Genomic DNA, 19,622 nt, shown 5'->3' on the forward strand with positions numbered 1-19,622 from the left:
CCTGCTGAAGTGTAAAATAAGGACACATCTGCCAGTTCCAGAGCCCCACCCACCATCTGGGACACTAGAGTTCTTCTGAGTAACTAGAGGAGGTCCCAGGAACCAAAAACAACACTGAAGCTTGTTCTTCCCAGCAAGCAACACCTACGGATAGGGAGGTCAGTTTACATGCCCTTTTACTACATTTACTGACTCACCATACAGGGTGTGGTCAGTTCTCACACAGAAGCATGACCTCAGGGCTCAGATATTAAACTCGGTATATGTCATTATCGAAACAAAAGAAAATCGAAAGGTTTTACCTCCAAAGAGGTAAAAATTGCTCCATACGAGAAAGAATCAGCAAAAGAACTCTAGAAGTATGGAAAATAAAAGCTAAAGAACACCCAGGAAAGGCTTCACCAGCACTCTAGCAATGGATACCAACCAAAATCATAACACTGAAATGACTGGTGAATAATTTTGAACATGGATTGTAAGAAACCTCAATGCAATTCAATAAAATATGGAAATACAACACACAAAAAAAGCCAAAGTGCAGGAAATGAATGAAAAATTCACTAAAGCAGTTCAAGTATTAAAGAAAAATCAAACAGAACTTCTGGAGATGAAAAATTCATTCAAGGAATTACAAAACACAGTAAGAAGCCTTAAGAACAGGTTAGGTCAGGCAGAAGAAAGAATCCCAGAGCTTGATGATACCACCTTTCAATTAAATCAGTCAGTCACAGAGAGAGAACAGAGAAATAAGGGAAATAAACAAAGCATACAAAAATATGGAACTATGATAAGAGGCCTAACATAGGAATCATAGGCATTCCTGAGGGGGCAGAAGAAAATACACAATGGTTAGATAATTTAATTGAGTGAATGATTGAGGAAAATTTCCTTGACCTTGCTAGAATTCTAGATATCCAGGTACAAGAACCTCCTAGGACCCCTGGCGGAGCCATGATGAAGAGGAAAACACAACACATAGTCATCAGAGTGGAGAAATTAAACATGACAGAGGTGCTCTTATGAGCTGTAAGGGGAAAGCAGTAAGTAGCTTACCCAGGGAAACACATCACACTAACTGCAGACTGCTCAAGTGACACCTTACAACTGGGGCTCTACTCTCACTCTTCTCAAAGGAAATAAGGCCCAACTAGAATTTTGTATCCTGGAGAACTAAGTTTCATATATGACGGAGAAATAAAATTGTTCTCAGATAAGCAATCTCTGAGGGAGTTGTTCAAGACAAGACCTGCCATGCAGGAAGTACTCAGAACTGCATTAGTCATGGATCAGCACAATAGAACTCATCAGTGTAAAATTACCCAAAAGCTAAAGGTTAAAGGCCAGATACCACAATGGCACAGAGATAAAACAAAGCAACAGAAATCTAATCAACAGGATGCACAGATCCGACCCACTTATCAAATATTTCAATAAATATGAATGACTTGAACTGCCCACTGAAGAGACATAAATTAGGTGAATGAATACATATACATATGCCAAGTAACATCTATCCTCAGGAAATACATCTAACTCACAAAGACTCATTCAGACTCAAACTGAAGACATGGAAAACAATATTCCATGGAAAGGAAAACCAAAAGAAAGCTGGTGTGGCAGCTCTCATATCGAATAACTTAGTCTTCAAATCAACAAAAGTAATGAAAGACAAAGATGGTCATAATATAATGGTAAAAGGAACAATTCAACAAGAAGACATAACAATTCTAAATATTTACATGGTCAACAGAGCTGCACTCATATTCATGAAGCAAATACTACTTCATCTAAGCAAAATGATAAATGGCAGCACCATAATAACTGGGGTCTTCAAAACCCCTTTCACAGAACAGAACAAATCCTCCAAATAAAATATAAACAAAGAAACAATGGACTTAAAGTGAACTCTATGAGAAATGATCCTAACAGACATTTACAGAACATTTTACCCAAAAACTGCTGAGTATACATTCTTCTCATCAGCTACTGGGACATTCTCTAAGCTTCACTATATCCTAAGCAATAAAACATGTCTCAACAATTCTTTTTAAAAAATGCAAATTATACCATGTATCCACTCAGACCACAATGGAATAAAATTAGAAATCAGCTCCAACAGAAACAATCATCTCTACACAAATTCATGGAAACAAAACAACATACTTCTGAATGATACTCAGGTCAAGGAGGAAATTAAGATGGAAATCAAAAGATTCTTTGACCTAAATGATAACAAGGACACAAGTTATCAAAAATCTGTGGGACACAGCTACTGCAATCCTGAGAGGAAAATTATAGTCATACATTCTTTTTTCTAAAATACAGAAAGATCACAAATCAACAATCTAATGAATCATCTCAAAAAACTGGAAAAGGATGAGCAAACCAATTCCAAACCCGACAGATGAAAAGAAATAAGAAGGATCACAGCAGAACTAAATGAAATCAATAATAAAAGACCTATACAAAAGATTTATGAAACAGAAAGTTCATTCTTTGAAAAGAAAAGAAAATTGGCATGATCCTGACTAGATTGGCAAGATCCTCACTAGAACCAGAAGCACAAAAGTCAGGGTGCTAATAAGCTCAGTCAGGAATGAAAAAGGAGAAATTACAACTCATACCATGGAAATACATAATATCATGTATGAATACTATGAAAATGTCTATGCAGGTAAACTTGTAAGTGTGGAGGAAATGGACAAATTCTTAGAATGACAATGCTTCCCTAGGCTCAATCAGGAAGAAATAGAATTCCTGAACAGACCAATATCAAGTACTGAAATTGAAGCAGCAATAAAAACTTTCCTAAACATAAAAGTCTCAGACCAGACGGCCTCACAGCTTAATTTTATCAGACCTACGAAGAAGAACTGGTGCCTATACAGCAGAAATTATTCCACAATATTGAGAAGGTAGGATTCCTCCCCAACACAGTTTACAAAGCCAACATCACTCTGATCCCAAAGCCATGAAAGGACTCGCCAAAAATAGAAAATTACAGACCAATATCCATTATGAATATACATTCAAAAAATGTCAAGAAAATCCTAGCAAATCTAATTCAGCTACTCATCAAATAAATAATCTATCATGATTAAGAGGGCTTCATCCCAAAAATGCAGGGATGTTTCAACATACACAAACCTATAAATGTAATTCACCACATAAACAGAAGTGTAAGCTAAGACCATATGATCCTCGCAGTAGATGCACAGAAAGCATTTGATAAAATTTGGAACACTTTTATGATAAGAACGCTTAACAAAATAAGCATAGATGGGACTTACCTCAAAATGATAAAAGCCGTATAGGACAAACTCTCTGCCAACATTATACAGCATGAGGAAAATTTGAAAGATTTCCTGCTCAGAACTGGAACCAAACAATATTGCCTTCTATCACCAGTTCTGTTCAACATAGTGCTTGGGTTCCTAGCCAGGGCAATTAGATAAGAGAAAGAAAGCAAGCCAATACAAATGGGGGCAGAAGATGTCAAACTACTGTGCTTTGCTGGCAATATGATATTTTATCTAGACCCCGAAGATTCAGCCAAGAGATTATTGCAATTGATAAGTTCAGCAAAGTCTCAGGTTACAAGATTAATGTACATAAATTGGTAGCATTCATATACGCAAACAACAGGCAAACAGAGATCCAAATCAAAGACTCCATACTTTTCACAATGGCAACAAGGTAAATAAAATACCCAGGAATATATTCACCTAAGCTGGTGAAAGAGCTCTACAGGGAGAACTACAAAACACTGAGCGAGGAAATAGCAGAGGACATAAACAGATGGAAAGCCACACCATGCTCATGGTCATACTGCTCAAACTGATCTACAGATTCAATGCAATCTCTATTACAATACCAACAACGTTTTTTGCATATCTCAAAAAAATAAATGAACACTTTATATCAAACAAGAGAAGACCCCCGTATAGAAAAAGCAACCTTAAGCATAAAGAAAAAAATGGAAGGCACCAATTTAGCAGTCTTCAAGCTATCCTACAAGGCTAGAGTATCCAAAACAGTATGGTACTTGCACAAGAACAGAGACATAGACCAGTGGAACAGGACTAAAAACCCAGATACAAAACCATCCAGATAGAGCTATCTGCTCTTTGATAAACAAGAAACATACACACAGTGGGAAAAAGAATACCTATTCAATAAGTGGTACTAGGAAATTTGGATAGCCACATGCAGAAGACTCAAACAGGAACTGCCCTTTTTGCCTCTCACAAAAATCAATTCACAATGGATTACAGACTTACACCTAAGGCATGAAACCTTAAGAATTCTAGAAGAAAATGTTGGAAAAACTCTCACAGACATCAGCCTAGGCAAAGAATTAATAAAGAAGACCCCAAAAGCAATCATGGCATCAGTGAAAACAAACAAATGGGACCTTATCAAATTAACAAGGTTCTGCACAGCCAAGGAAACTCCCATGAGAGCAAACAGACAATCTAGAGAATGGGAGAAAATATTCACATGCTACACATCCAATAAAGGGCTGATAACCAGAATCTATATCGAACTCATCAAACAAATCCATACAAAGTGGTCAATGACATGAACAGAAACTTTTCAAAAGAAAAGACTAATGGCAGACTAGTGGCCAACACACATCTTTAAAAAGTGGTGAACATCTCTTATCCTCAGGGACATGCAAATAAAAACCACTATGAGATATCACTTAACTCCAGTGAGAACGGCTTTTATCAAAAAGTCCCAAAACAACAAATGTTGGTGTGGATACCAAGAGATAGGAACACTCATATACTGCTGCTGGGACTGGAAACTGATACTACCCTCTATGGAAAGTACCATAGTGATAACTCAGAGAACTAAAAGTAGAACTATCATTTGATCCAGCAGTCCCACTATTGGGCATCTACCCAAAGGAAAAGATATTCTATGAAAAAGACATCTGCACTCGAATGTTTATAGCAGCATGGTTCACAACTGCAAAAATATGAAAACAATACAAGTGCCCATCAATACATGAGCAGATTTAAAAAATGTGGCAGATGTGTACCGTGGAGTACTAGTCAGCCGTATAAAAAAATTAAAAATGATTAACTACCTATTCTATTATATTGGATGGAGCTAGAGTCCATTTTTTTAAGTGAAATATCATAAGAATGGAAAAACACCACAGGCACTCACCATTAAATTCGTACCAAATGATCAACACTAATGTGCACATATGGGAAGAAACATTGATAGGGTGTTGAGCAGGTAGGAATGGGGAAGAGGGATTAGGTAAATCCACAAATAGCGGCTATGGTGCATACTCCCTAGTGAATGGGCACTGTTTTGGGACAGTGCAAAAGCAATTATGTAATCAAAGCCTTTGTAACCCTATAATACTCCGACATACAAAATAAAAACAAGGAACCAAATGGAAATTGTAGATTTTAAAACTATAATAACTAAGTTAAAATTTGGGGGATAAACTCAATAGTAAAAGGGAGAAGATAGAATAAATGAACTTCAAAGCAAATCAATAGAATTTCCCTATTTTGAACAATAAAGAAAAAAACAGATATAAAACAGAACAAACAAGACAGCCGCGGGGACCCATCAGACAGCATCTGTATCATCAGAGACCCAGGGAAAAAAAGAAAGTCGAAAGAGACAGTAGGACTGAAAAAAATATTCAATGAAGTAATATCTGAAAATATCACAAATTTGGCAGACAAAACCCTACAGATTCAAGTATCTAAGTGAATTCTACATAAGATAAACCCAAAGAAGTCCAGATCAAGACATGTCCTTTAAAACCTTCTGAAAACTGAAAAATGAAGACAGATAAAAACTCTTCAAAGCATGCCCAAGAGAAATGATGTAGACTGATGGAGAGATATGGATTCAAATGACAGATTTCTCATTCAAAACCATGGAGGATGGGAGGAAGAGGCCTAACATTTTTAAATTGCTGAAAGAAAAGAACTATCAGCCACTAAATCTGCATCCAGCAAAATTCACACTCAGAAAGGAAGGGCAAATAAAGGCGTCCTCAGATGGAGGAAACTAAGACAAGTTGTGCTTAGCAAACCTCCTCTTACCAATGTATAGAGTGAGTTCTCTAAACAGAAAGGAGCTGGTATCAGAAGAATGCTTGGAACCTCAAAAAGAAGAACATCAGAATGGGAAAATAGGGGAGGATAAAATATGCTTCTTCCCATACGTTTTTGAATGATATTTGATGTGGCATCCAGTGCAACAGGGGCGTCACTTAGCACCATTCCATTTTAAAAAGTAAAAAGCTGAAGGAAGCTAAATGGAAATAAGGTTTCTACATTTCACTTCAAATGGTAAAACATCCACACCAGTGGACTCTGATAAGTTGTGCATGTATAATAATAATTAAAGTCACCACTAAGAAAATTATAAAAGATATATTATCAAAAACACTGTAAAAAAAATCAATATCTAATCCTAAAACTCCTGAAGTATCCAACAGGAGGGTAAGGAAAGAGATGCAGAGGAAAGAGCAAGATAATTAACAAACAGAAAACAAATCAAAAAGTAGCACACACCTGACCCTTAAGCATATAACAATTCCCTTGAATGCAAATAGTGGGCATGTGTCAATTAAAAGATAATACCAAAGTGGAGTGGGAAACAGCATGATTCAACAAAATTTATGCTGCCTGTTAATGAACGCACTTCAAATTTAACAGCATAGTTACAGCGAATGTAAAAGGATGGAAGTGATAAACTACGCAACCTCAGTTCTCTTTAAAAACTAATATGGCTATGTTAATATGAGATAAAGTAGACTTCAGAGCAAAAACAATTACTAGACATAAAGAGGTACATCACACAATAATGGAAAGGCCAACAAACAAGCAAGACATAAGAGCTGTTTAAATGTGTACACAATATGGCCTCTGTACACATGAAGTACAAACTGACAGAACTCAAAAGAGAAACAGATAAATGCACAATTTTACCTGAGGACTTCACCACCCTACTCTAGTAATCTACAGACAGAAGATCAGCACAGGCGTAGAACAAGTGCATAACACTCTCAGCCCCCACAAGTGGGTAGTCATAGAACAGTCCACCCAATAATAGCAGATGAAACTTTTTTTCCAATAATCCATGATGAATTCACAAAAATAGTCCATATTCTAAGTCATAAAATAAACTTCAAGAAATTTAAAACCATTGAAATCATACAAGTACGTTCAATTAAAATAATTGAATACACCTGGAAATTATGAGAAAGATAACAGAAATTCTCCAAACAGTTGAGAATTAAATAGTACCCATCAAAGAAAGGCATGGGTCTAAGAAGAAAGCTGAAAGGAATATAGAATACATGAAACTGGATGAAAATAAAAATATAACTAATGAAATTATGTGAACGCCACTTAAACAGTGCTGAAGATGACATTTATTGCACTAAGTACCTACGTTATTATAAAAGGAAAAGTTCAAATCAATAGTCCTAGTTTAAGAAACTAAAAAAGAACAAGAGAAACTGAAAATAAGAATGAGGAGGAAATAGTGAATATAAGAAGAAAAATAATTATATGAAAAAACAGGAAAATAATAAGAAATCAAGAAAACAAGTAGCTAGTTCTTTAAAAAAATAAATAAAATCAACAAAAATCTGACAAGACCGAGAAAGATAAAAACAGAGAAGATACAGATCACTAATATCAGACATGAGCAGCAAAAAAGGCAGATGTTACAGCCATTAAAATGATAACTAATGAATGCTACAAAAAATGTCATGCTCATCAACTTAACTATGTATAACAAATGGAGCAATTTCTCAAGAACCACAAATTATCCAAACTGAGCCAATATTAAATAGATAACCTGAATAGCTCCGTAACTATTTAAGAAACAAATGGCATTTGGAATAAAACAGCTCCCTCTCCCCAAAGTCTCTAGGCCTAGAGGGTTTCACTGGAGAATTTTAACCAACATTCAAGGAATTAACACCAGGGTTATACAAACTCTCCTAAAAAATTGAAGAAGACAATTACTTACCAAATAGTTTTATAAAGCCAGTATCACCTTCACATCAAAACCAGACAAAGACAGCAAAAGAAAAAAAGAGAACAACAGACCAAAGGATGTCACTAATTTAGAAATAAAATCTGCACCAAAATATGAGGAAATTGAAGCAAGTAAGGTTAGTGTGAAAAGAATTACACACCTGACTGAGTTAGATTTATTTCAGGTACTATGCTTGGCTCATTCAGCAAGTCAAATCTCAAACACAGCAGATACCACCATTAGCGGTCAATGCTAACATCATCAGGAATAAGACAAATCAGATGTAGATCCCATGTTAGGATGCAAAGAGAAGATCCACAGGACCACTTCTGTGATACACTTGTCAAAACACACAGGATCTAAATCTGAATGAACAGAAAAAATCAAAAGAGTTAGGCAAACTTTTTGTCTCCAGGAAGAAAGAGCCATATAAATCTGTGCTGAAAATTAAAATTACATAAGTCTGATGGCACTGTAAGAATTGTAACACCTCCAAACATTGACAATGACCACAGTACCTGAACCAAAATGATGTCTGTCTAAATGTAAATTTATCATTATGTATAGTGATGAAAATGGTAAAAGACGAATGAGAAATCAAGTAACTTCACTAAAGTATGCATGAAAACTTGAGTGTTTGGTTATTGAAAGAGCTCACACTTTGACAGTTTGAGGATATAAAATTGGCTTTCATTGGCAAGATCCAATTAAAAGTCTTTCACATCATATAATTTAAAAAAAAATTGGCATATATTGTTGAGATGCCTTCCAAAGAATATATTCATTTAGACTTGACTCATTAATGTATCCTAGAGGAGAAACTCTTCTAGAGGACTGTATCCAGCAGCACCTGGAAATAAAAGTAAAGAATTATATTCTTTACCTAAAAGATTTTGTAGGAAATAAGTGTAAGCTAGTAAGAAAGAGGCAAGAACTTTATTGGTGTTAATAAGAATGATAAATATATATGTAAACAGGCAATACAAAACTCGTATTGTAATATTAATATTATATTATCATATTATTATTATTATATTAAATATTATTGTCCATAGTTGCACATTAAATTAATTATCATTGTGGTTCAGCATCTGGTTTTCTCAGCTCCCTTCACTCATTCAACAACCACATGCGAAGGAACTATGACAAGCACTGGAAGGACAAGGTGAAGATGACACAGTCCACATGACCGACCTCAACAATCGTATACTGTAATATGCAAAGAGGAGAAGCAGGGAACACCCTGCAGAGTCAGAGAGACCATAACAAGTATAAAATGGGCACTCTTTTAACACAGACAAGGGCCATCTGTCCAAGTTTTCTATCAGTAGAGTACACTTTTTGGTAGGGGTGATACATAACTTGATAGCTGAGGGACAATTATCAGATAGAGGGAAGAAGTAAAGGAAAACAGGTGGCAGTGAGGAGGGACATTGTGGAATTCTAAGTAGTCTAGTTTTTGAGATGCTAGAACAGAGGGGCAGTGTAGGGTATGTGGCAAGATATGAAGTTGAAAAAATTGACAAGAACCACATTGATGTGGGTGATGTTTCCATGCTAAGAAATATGGAACCTTTTCTGAGGGCAAAAGTATGCCAGTGAAAAAGTAGATGATGGATTTAAAAGGTCACAGGTCAAGTGACTGCTTATGAACTATAATTGCTTGGCTTAGTGTCACTAGATGAGTTTGGGGGTTTTGGCCTTAAATCATTATCATAAACGTAGAAAGCTGATGATGCCTTCGTTTTCTGAGAATAGTTCCAGTGTGCTGCCTGACACATGAATAGGTTCATAGGGATGGTAGAGTGAATAAAGTGCAGATCCAGAAAATAACAAAACAAAACATAAATTTCATGAGATTTCTCTGAAGCTATGGAATATGATAATGAAATCATGAAGCATAAGTATACTGTTCAGTATGAATGTTAGTGTTTTCACATCTTTCACTAGATTCATGTAAGAGGAAATATTTAATGTAGTATCTATTAACCAAATAATAGAGAGGGATGCCACTTCTTTCTTACAGCTGATTTCAGAAATCAAATCATTACTCTCAATTTAATTCATAAAATTTGGCAGCATACCTACTTCTAGTCCTGAAGTTATTTCTTCCAACTCCTGCTGCATCTGAAATAAGTCAAATATTATTTATAATCTTCAGGTAAACCAGAGACATTTTCATGGCATTGCTAGAGAGACTAGACTTAACTTGAGGATTGCTTAAATAGAGAAATAATCACATAATAAAATAAAATTCCTATTTATTTCACATTTAGATAACAGAATGTGTATGTGTGATGCTGTCTACAATCATCTAATAAAAAAGTACAATTAATATTGGTCTACTGAATATACATGACTTCAAAAAGGGTGACATTTTCTCTTATCAGTACAAAGGTTGGACAATTCAAATCACATTTTCACATGAATGTGTTACTTTGAAATTCTTAGGAAAACTCTACCCTTTATAAAACATGATGAGGTTTTTTCACTGTAATTGATTTTTCCTTAAAATAAAATTTTTATTTTCCACTTCTAATAAAACTAAAATATTAAAGTATGTTCTATGCTACTAACATTTTAGCACAGAATCATGAATACACATATGAAGAAAATGGCACTGTCATAATGTCATGTGAATATTCTACTGGCTAAGATTAGGTAAAAATATTGTGCTGCCTGTCTTATGACTGACATTTTGTCATATGAACACTAAGATCTCCCAAAATTTGCTTGAAATAAGGATAAATATAGGTTAGAGCCAGTTTTCAAACTTAGTTTCTTTGATTCACGATGTTCTAGAATTAGAAAAGAGGTCAAAAATATATAGCTCATGAATTGTAATTTTTATTTCTTTTCAGAAATTAGTACCAGGTTTTGGAAACATCTGGCTGCTTATAGCTGCAATTTTTAGTTATTTCTAAAAATGTGTGAAAACATTTCTAACTATTAATGTATTGTAAATGTTCTCATATAGAGGATTCTTGTTTAACTCCTTTGTATAAAAGGTATTCTCCCTCTAAATGCCCAAAACGGGGCCTGAAAGAGTATATTCAAGCTAATAAATATATTGTCATGATAATCATAATATGACATCTGATGCCTTCACAAATGTCTGACTAACACTTTTCCCAGTATTTTGAGAGACTGTTTTCAAGAACACTTTTGTGAGAACACCACCATAGAAAGGCATGAACAAATGAATAATCTGATAACAGTATTACCAGCCAGGTGTTGTAAAAGTACAACTCAATACCAGATAAAGGGAGAAGGCTTTATCAACAGAATCTTACGTTACCATTAATAAACACTATGTAAAATGTACATCGTAACGTGACTTGAACTAAGGGCCTATTAATGTAATTATCTTTTCCCAGGTTACATATGAAAGCTCAGAAGGGAAAGGGAAGGACCCAGATCCCAGGAAGGGAGCTGCTCTGGGAGGGGCACCCAGAGGCTTAGGAAAAGGGTCTGGAGTATTGATGCTTCTAGTTTTGTCCTGGCTGGTGGGAGGCTTGAGTGATTTTATCTATATTGACAAGTGAGACTGTCAAATATTAAATGATGTTTTAAAAGACTCTTTCATTTTATTCTTACTTTCCCCTTAAATCACACATTTTCCTCATATTTCCCTTACTAGAAATTCAGAATTGTTGTCGCCAGTTGAAGGGCAATACAGTGCCTGGCACAGATTATAGAAGGAAAAAAGACAGCAAAATGTCTTGATAGATTTTCCATCTTAGTCATCAATCATTCAAGTGATGGCAAGATAGAGAGACAAAAGTGAATGCCATTTTAAAAGTTCAAGTACATGCCTCATTTAACTAAAAAGTGCTGTGCAATTGCCCACCAATAGGCAAATTTTACAAAACTTGAGATTAAAAGGCTGTAATTACCTTAGCAATTAAACATGTACTTTTATGTAAGGAAATGACAAATCTTTTAATTTAAAAAGAGAAGTTAATCTTTGTAGTACTACAGGTTTATTTAATTCATAAAACTTACCTCTCTTGGACTGCTATAAATAATAAATATCCAGATGTGGTTAAGTGTTTGGATGCCAATCATTCCCTTGTGACTAAGGGTGGAAACTTTGAGATGGTAGAGGAAAACTTCAAAAGTGTTATGAACCACAACCACAGCCAAACTAAAATCAATTGGAAGGAAGCCAAAGGACCTCTCAATATACTTCCTGTTATTACAGAAAATTCAATCTCTAACATCTAACTTAAATGCAGCCTTTAAACAAATCTAAAATGTGTCATTTTACTTACATGTATTGAATAACATTACTATCTGGGTATCTCTTGAAAATGAGAGCTGCAGGGAATTTAAGAAAATAGAAAACTTTCTCTTTCCTCTCTTTATTAACTCAGATAATTATAACCATTACTAATCATGCATAGGTCATTTAAACAACTCAGTATTTCACCAAACTAAAAACAGTAATTATATCAGAAATCTGAAACCCAAAGGAAAGAAGATCATATAACTAACCTCACTCAAGTTATTCTTCAAGCTGGTATCTAAAGTCCATGGGCAGGAAGAAGAAAACAGTGAGTATTCTCTTCCAGGAAATTCTCTGTGAAGACCTAACCCATCAACAACAGTTCCAGCAGAAGCTGACTCTGTGCTCATTGTACAAGGGCCAGAGAAACTTCTGGTCTCCTGTGTCTCTGCAACAAGACTGCTACTGAACGCTGCTGGCCTCTCAGTAGCTCTGTGAAGATTGCAAAAAGACAAATGTTTAGTATTTCATTTTTTCTTAAATGATTCCTAAATGATTAAATTTTCAAAAAGTGACCATAAGAGTAAATGGAACTTCCCAGTAAATAGTGTTTTAACTTTGAAGATGTGTCAAAGCATGCCTACTCTGTGCAGTTACGCTTTCACAATTGTTCCAAAGAAGTGAGTGTGTGTGTGTGTGTGTGTGTGTGTGTGTGTGTGTATATATATATATACATGTATATATATATATATATATATATATATATATATATATATATATTCCTAGGGGAATTGCTAAAAAAGAAGTAATTTAAATAAAGTAAGGAGGGTAGAGAAATGTCTATCAATGATGCAGCAATGTATGGCTTAACAAGTAATAATTGCTGCCTTCTGCAATGGATCTATTTATAAGATTCTTGTGGATGCCATAAGAAACACTTGTATTGAAAGGAATAGTAAGTGAAAATGAACAATGTGAATTTATCAGTTTGGTGCAATATAATGGCTATTTCACTATGTACAAACATATCAAAACATCATTTTATACTCCTTAAATACACACAACAAAATGATTATCCCTATAAAAAGGTAGATTAGTAGTATTCCATAGTTACATATCTGAAATTTTACTAATCCACTCATGTATTGATGTGCATTTGGGTTATTTCCACATCTTTGCAATTGTCAATTGTGCTGCTATAAACATTGGAGTGCAGATGTCTTTATGAAAGAATGTCTTTTTGTTTGTTTCTTTGTTTTCTGAGACAAAGTCTCACTCTGTTGCCCAGGCTAGAGTGCCATGGCATCAGCCTAGCTCGCAGCAACCTCAAACTCTTGGGCTGAAGCAATCCTTCTGCCTCAGCCTCCTGAATAGCTGGGACAACAGGCATGTGCCACCATGTCTGGCTAATTTTTTCTGTCTATGTTTAGTTGTCCAGATAATTTCTTTGTGTTTTTAGTAGAGACAGGGTCTTGCTCTCGCTCAGGCTATTGCTCAGTCTCGAACTTCTGAGCTCAAATGATCCACCTGCCCTGGTCTCCCAGAGTCCTAGCATTACAGGTGGAAGCCACCATGCCTGGCCCTAGAACATCTTTTTTTCCTTTGTTTAGATGCCCAGTAGTGGGATTACTGGCTCAAATGGTATTTCTACTTTTAGCTCATTGAGGTATCTCCAAATTACTTTCCACAGGGGTTGTGCTAATTGGCAGTCCCACCAGCAGTGTAAAAAGTGTTCCTATCTCTCCGTATCCAGGCCAGCATTTGTTGTTTTGGAACTTTTTGATAAGGGCCATTCTCACTGGAGTTAGGTGATATCTCGTTGTAGTTTTGAGTTGCATTTGCCTAATGAGTAGAAATATTGAGCACTTTTTTATATTTGCTGGCCATTATTCTGTCTTCTTTTGAAAAGTTTCTGTTCCTGTCCTTTGCCCATGTATTGATGGGGTTGATTGTTTCTTGTTGTTTTCTTAAGTTCTATATAGATTCTTATTATCAGCCCTTTATCAGATGTGTAGAAAGCAAATATTTTCTCCCATTCTGCAGGTTGTCTATTCACGCTAATGATAGTTTCCTTGGCTGTGCAAAAGTTTTTTAATTTGATCAGGTCCCATTTGTTTATTTTTGTTGATGCTGTGATTGCTTTGGGGTTCTTCTTCATAAATTTTTTGCCTAGGCTGATGTCTGAAAGAGCCTTGCACCTCTTATATTATCCTGGACAGAGATTGAGCCCGTCCTTTGATGTGAGGTATCACAAGGGTTGAAAACATGCACCACATGTACTCGCCATCAAATTGGTACTAACTGACCAACACTATGGTGTTCACATGGTAGTAATACTGAGTGGGTGCTGGTCGGGGGAAGGGTAGAGGGTAAACCCACAACTAATGGAAGCAGAGCACACTGTATGGGGAAGGGACATGCTTGTAGCCCAAGCTTGGGCAGGGCAAACAGCATTGTATGCAACCGTTAGGTTTATTACAGGTAGAAACCCAAAAAGGATGTATAGGACAGAATGTGGTTAATGCAAAGCTTAGGCTCATAAAACAATAGCCACAGCAGTCTGGGGAGACCCCGGACTTTGTAGATCAGACAGCTGCAGCCAGCATTCCTTCCCGCTCCCTCCCTGATGGAGACCAAGGCTATCCCTCCCTAGGTCTCCTGATGAGGACTATGCCAGAACAGAAGGATGGATGCGACTGGGGAAAGGGGCCATAGGACTTGGTCATTTTAAGAAAAATGTACTACAAACAACTGTTGTGCCCACTGTCCTCTGCTGCCCACAGCAGGAAGCAATTCTCCACCTGCCAGTGTGGCCCAGAAACAAAGAACTGAACACAGCTGGTGGGAGGGGGTCGGCTATCCCAGTTTATAAAAAACCTGATTGAACTCCCTTCTGTGTTGACACTTCTGACTCAGCCCACCCACACCCGGGTGAATAAACCAGCCACATTGCTCTCACATAACCTGTGTGTGAAATGTGTCCTTTAGGTCATTCATTCACCCTTTCAGTAACCAAAATGTTTGTACCCCCATAACATCCTGAATAAATAAAAAAAAAAGAAAATGTAGAAATTATTATTTTTGGTAAACCAATATAAACAAGATAATTTACTGAGTGCCAGAATGCACCAAAAGTAGTTGCAGTACTTGGCTATTTGGTTCGGGCTGTAGTCTTCCAAAAAGGAGTCAAACTCATTAATATTTTCATTTAGGGGGATGGTGACAAGCAGTTTTATGACAGTATCCCTCTCTAAATCATAAAGCTTCCAAAATACTTAGCTCAAGGACTATCAGGTCAGGTTAACTACGTGAGACTATTAAGGAGAAACAAAGCCAGATAAAACAAGAAAAGAGGGAGAGATGTAAACTGTTCTGCACTCCCATTTTAAAGGCAAGTTTATTTATTAATATAATTTTCCAAAATTATATTATCTAGCTAGCTTTCACTTCCCACTAATTTCATGAACCTGTCTTAGTAAAAGGCGTGCTTTCAAGGCAAATTAATGATCTTAACTTATTTTCCATTCCATATTTTGACTTACATTTTTAGTTTCTTTGGCAAGTATTTTCTGTCTTCTAACTCTAATTGATAGAAGTGTTTATATTTTTCCAGTTCAATACAATGAAAATCTTCTGGAGCAGTTGTCATATTGGAGATTTGGGATTCAAGATTATTCATTCTGAATTCCCTCTGACTGCTTACTGCAGCCAGATGATTCTCTCTCAACTGTCGTCTGTATTCTTCCGATGCTGCTTGTGCCTGAAACAAATTAAAAGGATACATTTTTAGCAGTGACAACCTAAACAATTCTTGCATATTTGTTTCCTTCACTTTTGAATCAGACGGTGATTTTATTTGATTTTGCTTTATCTTAGTTTTTAGAGAAAGTATCTCCCTGTCACACAGGCTGGAGTGCAGTGGCCCAGTCGCAGTTCACGGCAGCCTCCAATTCTTGGGCCCAAGCGATCCTCCTGCCTCTACATCCCGACTAGCTGGGACTGCAGATGTGCACCACCATGTCTGGCACATTTTATTATTTTTGGAGAGACGGGGTCTCATTATGATGCCAAGGTTGGTGTCGAACTCCTGTTCTCAAGTGATACTCCCATCTCCACCACCCAAAGTGCTGGCAGGCATAAGCCACCACACCCATCCTCAGAGAGCAATTTTAAATACATGACAAAAGAAGATGAGGTTTAAAATATTTATCAGCAATTATCAACTAAATCGATCATTCAATTTGGGTTTTAAAAAATTGAATCATTCATAAATTAGTACTCAAGGAATCTAATAATCTAAAGAATAGAAATAATTTACAATTTTAAAAACTGAACATTGTAACACAAGTACAATTCAAGAGTATGGTAGAATTTCTAAATCCCATTTTTTTTTTCTTTTCCTAGTACTATTGTTTTATGCTAACTGCATGCTAACTGGCCTAAATATACAAATGATTCTCTAAGGTGCATCACTACTCTCAAAGATCGATTTAGTTGTAATGATGATAGAAACTGAAAAAGTTAAAGGGAGAAACAAACGCCACCCTCATTCTAGAAATCTACAAAACCAATTGCTAAAAGTGTAGTAGAAAAAACACACACAATGTACATATGACAATATAATCTGCAGGGAAATGAATGCAAGTGCAGTTCACACTTAACTAACCTGTAAAAATAGGTTGACTTCTCTTAATTTTTCTGCAATAAACTGTGTGGCTGTTTCTTGAATTTCCTGCTTCTACTGTTGAACCTGACCACGGTCTACCATGTTCTGTTCCAACCTAAGTGCCCGTCAATTCATGACTGGATTACTAAAATTTGGTATATGTATACAAAGAATATTACACAATTGTGTATGACAATAAGAAATGACAGTGGTCTAGCACCACTTATACTTTTCCTGGATTGAGCTTGAGCCCATTATCCACAATAAGGTATCACAGGATCAGAGGAATAGCCTCCACATGTACTCACCATCAAATTGGCACTGACTGATCAACACTATGGCGCTCACACGGTAGTAATATTCTCCAGGAATTAGGGGTTTGGGGAGGGCATAAACTCACAACTAATGGACATGGTGAGCATGGTAGAGGGGAAGAGCGTGCTTCTAAACCCTGCCTGGGTGAGGCAAAGACATAAAATATAACCAAAACGTGTGTACCCTCATAATATCCTGAAATAAAATATAAATTTAAAAAAAGTATTTTTTATGTATAACTTTTATTAGCTGGAAACAAGGTATGTTTCTAGCCTGATATTGCAAATACATTTATCATCTAGATATGTTTATATTCAACTAGATTCAACATATGGTCACAAACAAAGATTACTTTAAATTTTCTTTCAGGAACTTTGAAAAAGATTTATGTTTCTTGATACTTACTTCTTCTGGTTTCCCTTTTTCATTTTGATACAGCCTTTCTTTCAACTGATTGCATTCACCGATTAACTGCTTACTTCTATCTTCTAGCAGACGGGTTTGCTTTCCGTTCTCAGCTAGAAGGTTTTTCACAGTATCTTGAAATTGCTCTCGCATATTCATCAGTGTCTCCTCTTTATGCTCTGCTCTGCTGTGAGCGTACACCAGTTGCTCTCGAAGCAACATATTTCCTCTTTCTAGTTCAGATATTCTCTCCTCTAGATATTCCTGTTGTCCAATGTATTTCTTCACGTGATATTGTTCATTTTCATACATTTGATTGATCTTTTCCATTTGACATTCTGTTTGGTAGAGGTGTCTTTGGACACATTCCAAAGACAGAGTCTTATCTCTCAGAACATTTCTTGTGCTATGGAGCTCATATTCCAGGCTACCGATTTGACTTTGAGCCTTAGAACAGTTTTGACCAAAAATCTCATGGTTTTCTTTGAGATCAGACACAGGTACATTTATTTCATTCCGTAAGCAAAACCACTCATGTCCTGCTCTCTGGAAAGACATTTCGACGTCTCTTCCTGACATCAGAATTTGATCAACGTATTGATCATGTATTGCAGCAGTCAGTCTAGAACTGCAGGATTCAAGTTCTGCCTGCAGTTGTTCCTTGCTCTCTTTTTCATTTTGTAGTTGAGCATTTAGCAAGGCATTCTCACATGCCAGAGCATTAAGCTGGTCACTATACTGAGATACTGTGTCTGTTAACTTTTCCACATTCTTTTTCATGGTCATTTGAAGGTTCTCATTCACTTCTTCCACAATTTTAATGTGGTTGATATACTTATTTTCTTTTTCCTCATTCTGATATTTTATTGTGGCTATTTCCGTTTGTAGCATGGCTATTTCTTCATGCAACATGTCATTTGTACGCATGAGAAATCGTTCTTTTTCATAACTCTGACAAATCTAAGTACAACAAAGGGAACTTTTAGTTAGCACTCAATGAAATGACATATGATTTCTTCTTAAAATAAAGGAGAACCTATCCATTTATACATTGAAAATGATGCAATAAGAGGATATCCAACTGGAAATAGAAGATGGATCAAAACCTCACACTGTATAATAGAGCATAAATTCTCAAAACATCAAACATTCATTTCTGGAAAATGAATCCATGAAAGGAAAAAGGAAACCATTAGAGAATTTTTAAGAATCTCAGAATTGGAAAAGCCTTTCCCTGAATTACAACAAAATCAAAGGCATAAGAAGAAAGATTTATAGATTTGACTACATTAAAAAATTGGGTTTACACTGTAACAGCTAACCTCTGCGTTACCCATAGGAAGAGACTTAGCTTTGCATATATTTGGACAGATAAAATTTCCTTATAGATATTCTACCTTCCTAGCTATTTGTAGTCAGTGTGTATGGTACATTGGTGGACAAATGATGTATCTAGGCTTTGTCCTACACCATTTCTACATACATCAACAAACTCATTTAGTTATCACAGTTCTGAAAAGGAGAGGTTAACAATGTAGGCAAGCTGTGGAATTTCCCCCAGGTCTTCTGATTCTACCTCTACCAAATCACAGTTACTTCTCTTGTGTAAGCATATAAACACAAAGGAAGCCTTTCATTTCAAAACACCAGCCATAACTAAGATAACATTGATTGAGCTCTTCTTAAGAAAATCATGAATTGCCATCACAATGGCTCTTATTTTCTCCTGGTTACAATGTTTGAAACCGTAATCAGTGTGAACAGGGGAAAATGCACTCAATCATTTTACTAGGAACAAAACACTTATCAAAAAATTCTCACTAAGTCTATGTTATGGCATACTATTGTTTGCAAAACCTCTTTGTACTGAAATAAGACACTACTTGGAGCAAATTGTAACTCCTCTCCACAGTGAGGAGCATGGCATCCCAAATATGGTCTCTGAACTGGCTGTCCTTTTCCTCCTTAACCATCAGT

The 19,622-nt window shown here is 36.1% G+C and overlaps 1 protein-coding gene across 1 annotated transcript in view; it reads right to left on the minus strand.

Annotated features, from left to right (window-relative positions):
- LOC123629775 (ankyrin repeat domain-containing protein 26-like) overlaps positions 1-19,622 on the minus strand; it is a 46,477-nt gene that overhangs the window by 13,018 nt on the left and 13,837 nt on the right. The window contains exons 7-10 of the mRNA XM_045539167.1: positions 17,646-18,605; positions 15,802-16,019; positions 12,529-12,751; positions 10,116-10,158 (exon numbers count right to left, since the gene is read on the minus strand). Of these exons, the coding sequence (XP_045395123.1) occupies positions 10,116-10,158; positions 12,529-12,751; positions 15,802-16,019; positions 17,646-18,605 (1,444 nt within the window). The remainder of the gene's footprint in view (positions 1-10,115; positions 10,159-12,528; positions 12,752-15,801; positions 16,020-17,645; positions 18,606-19,622) is intronic.

This window comes from Lemur catta, unplaced genomic scaffold (assembly GCF_020740605.2).
Source record: "Lemur catta isolate mLemCat1 unplaced genomic scaffold, mLemCat1.pri scaffold_43_ctg1, whole genome shotgun sequence".
Taxonomy (NCBI): Eukaryota; Metazoa; Chordata; class Mammalia; order Primates; family Lemuridae; genus Lemur; species Lemur catta.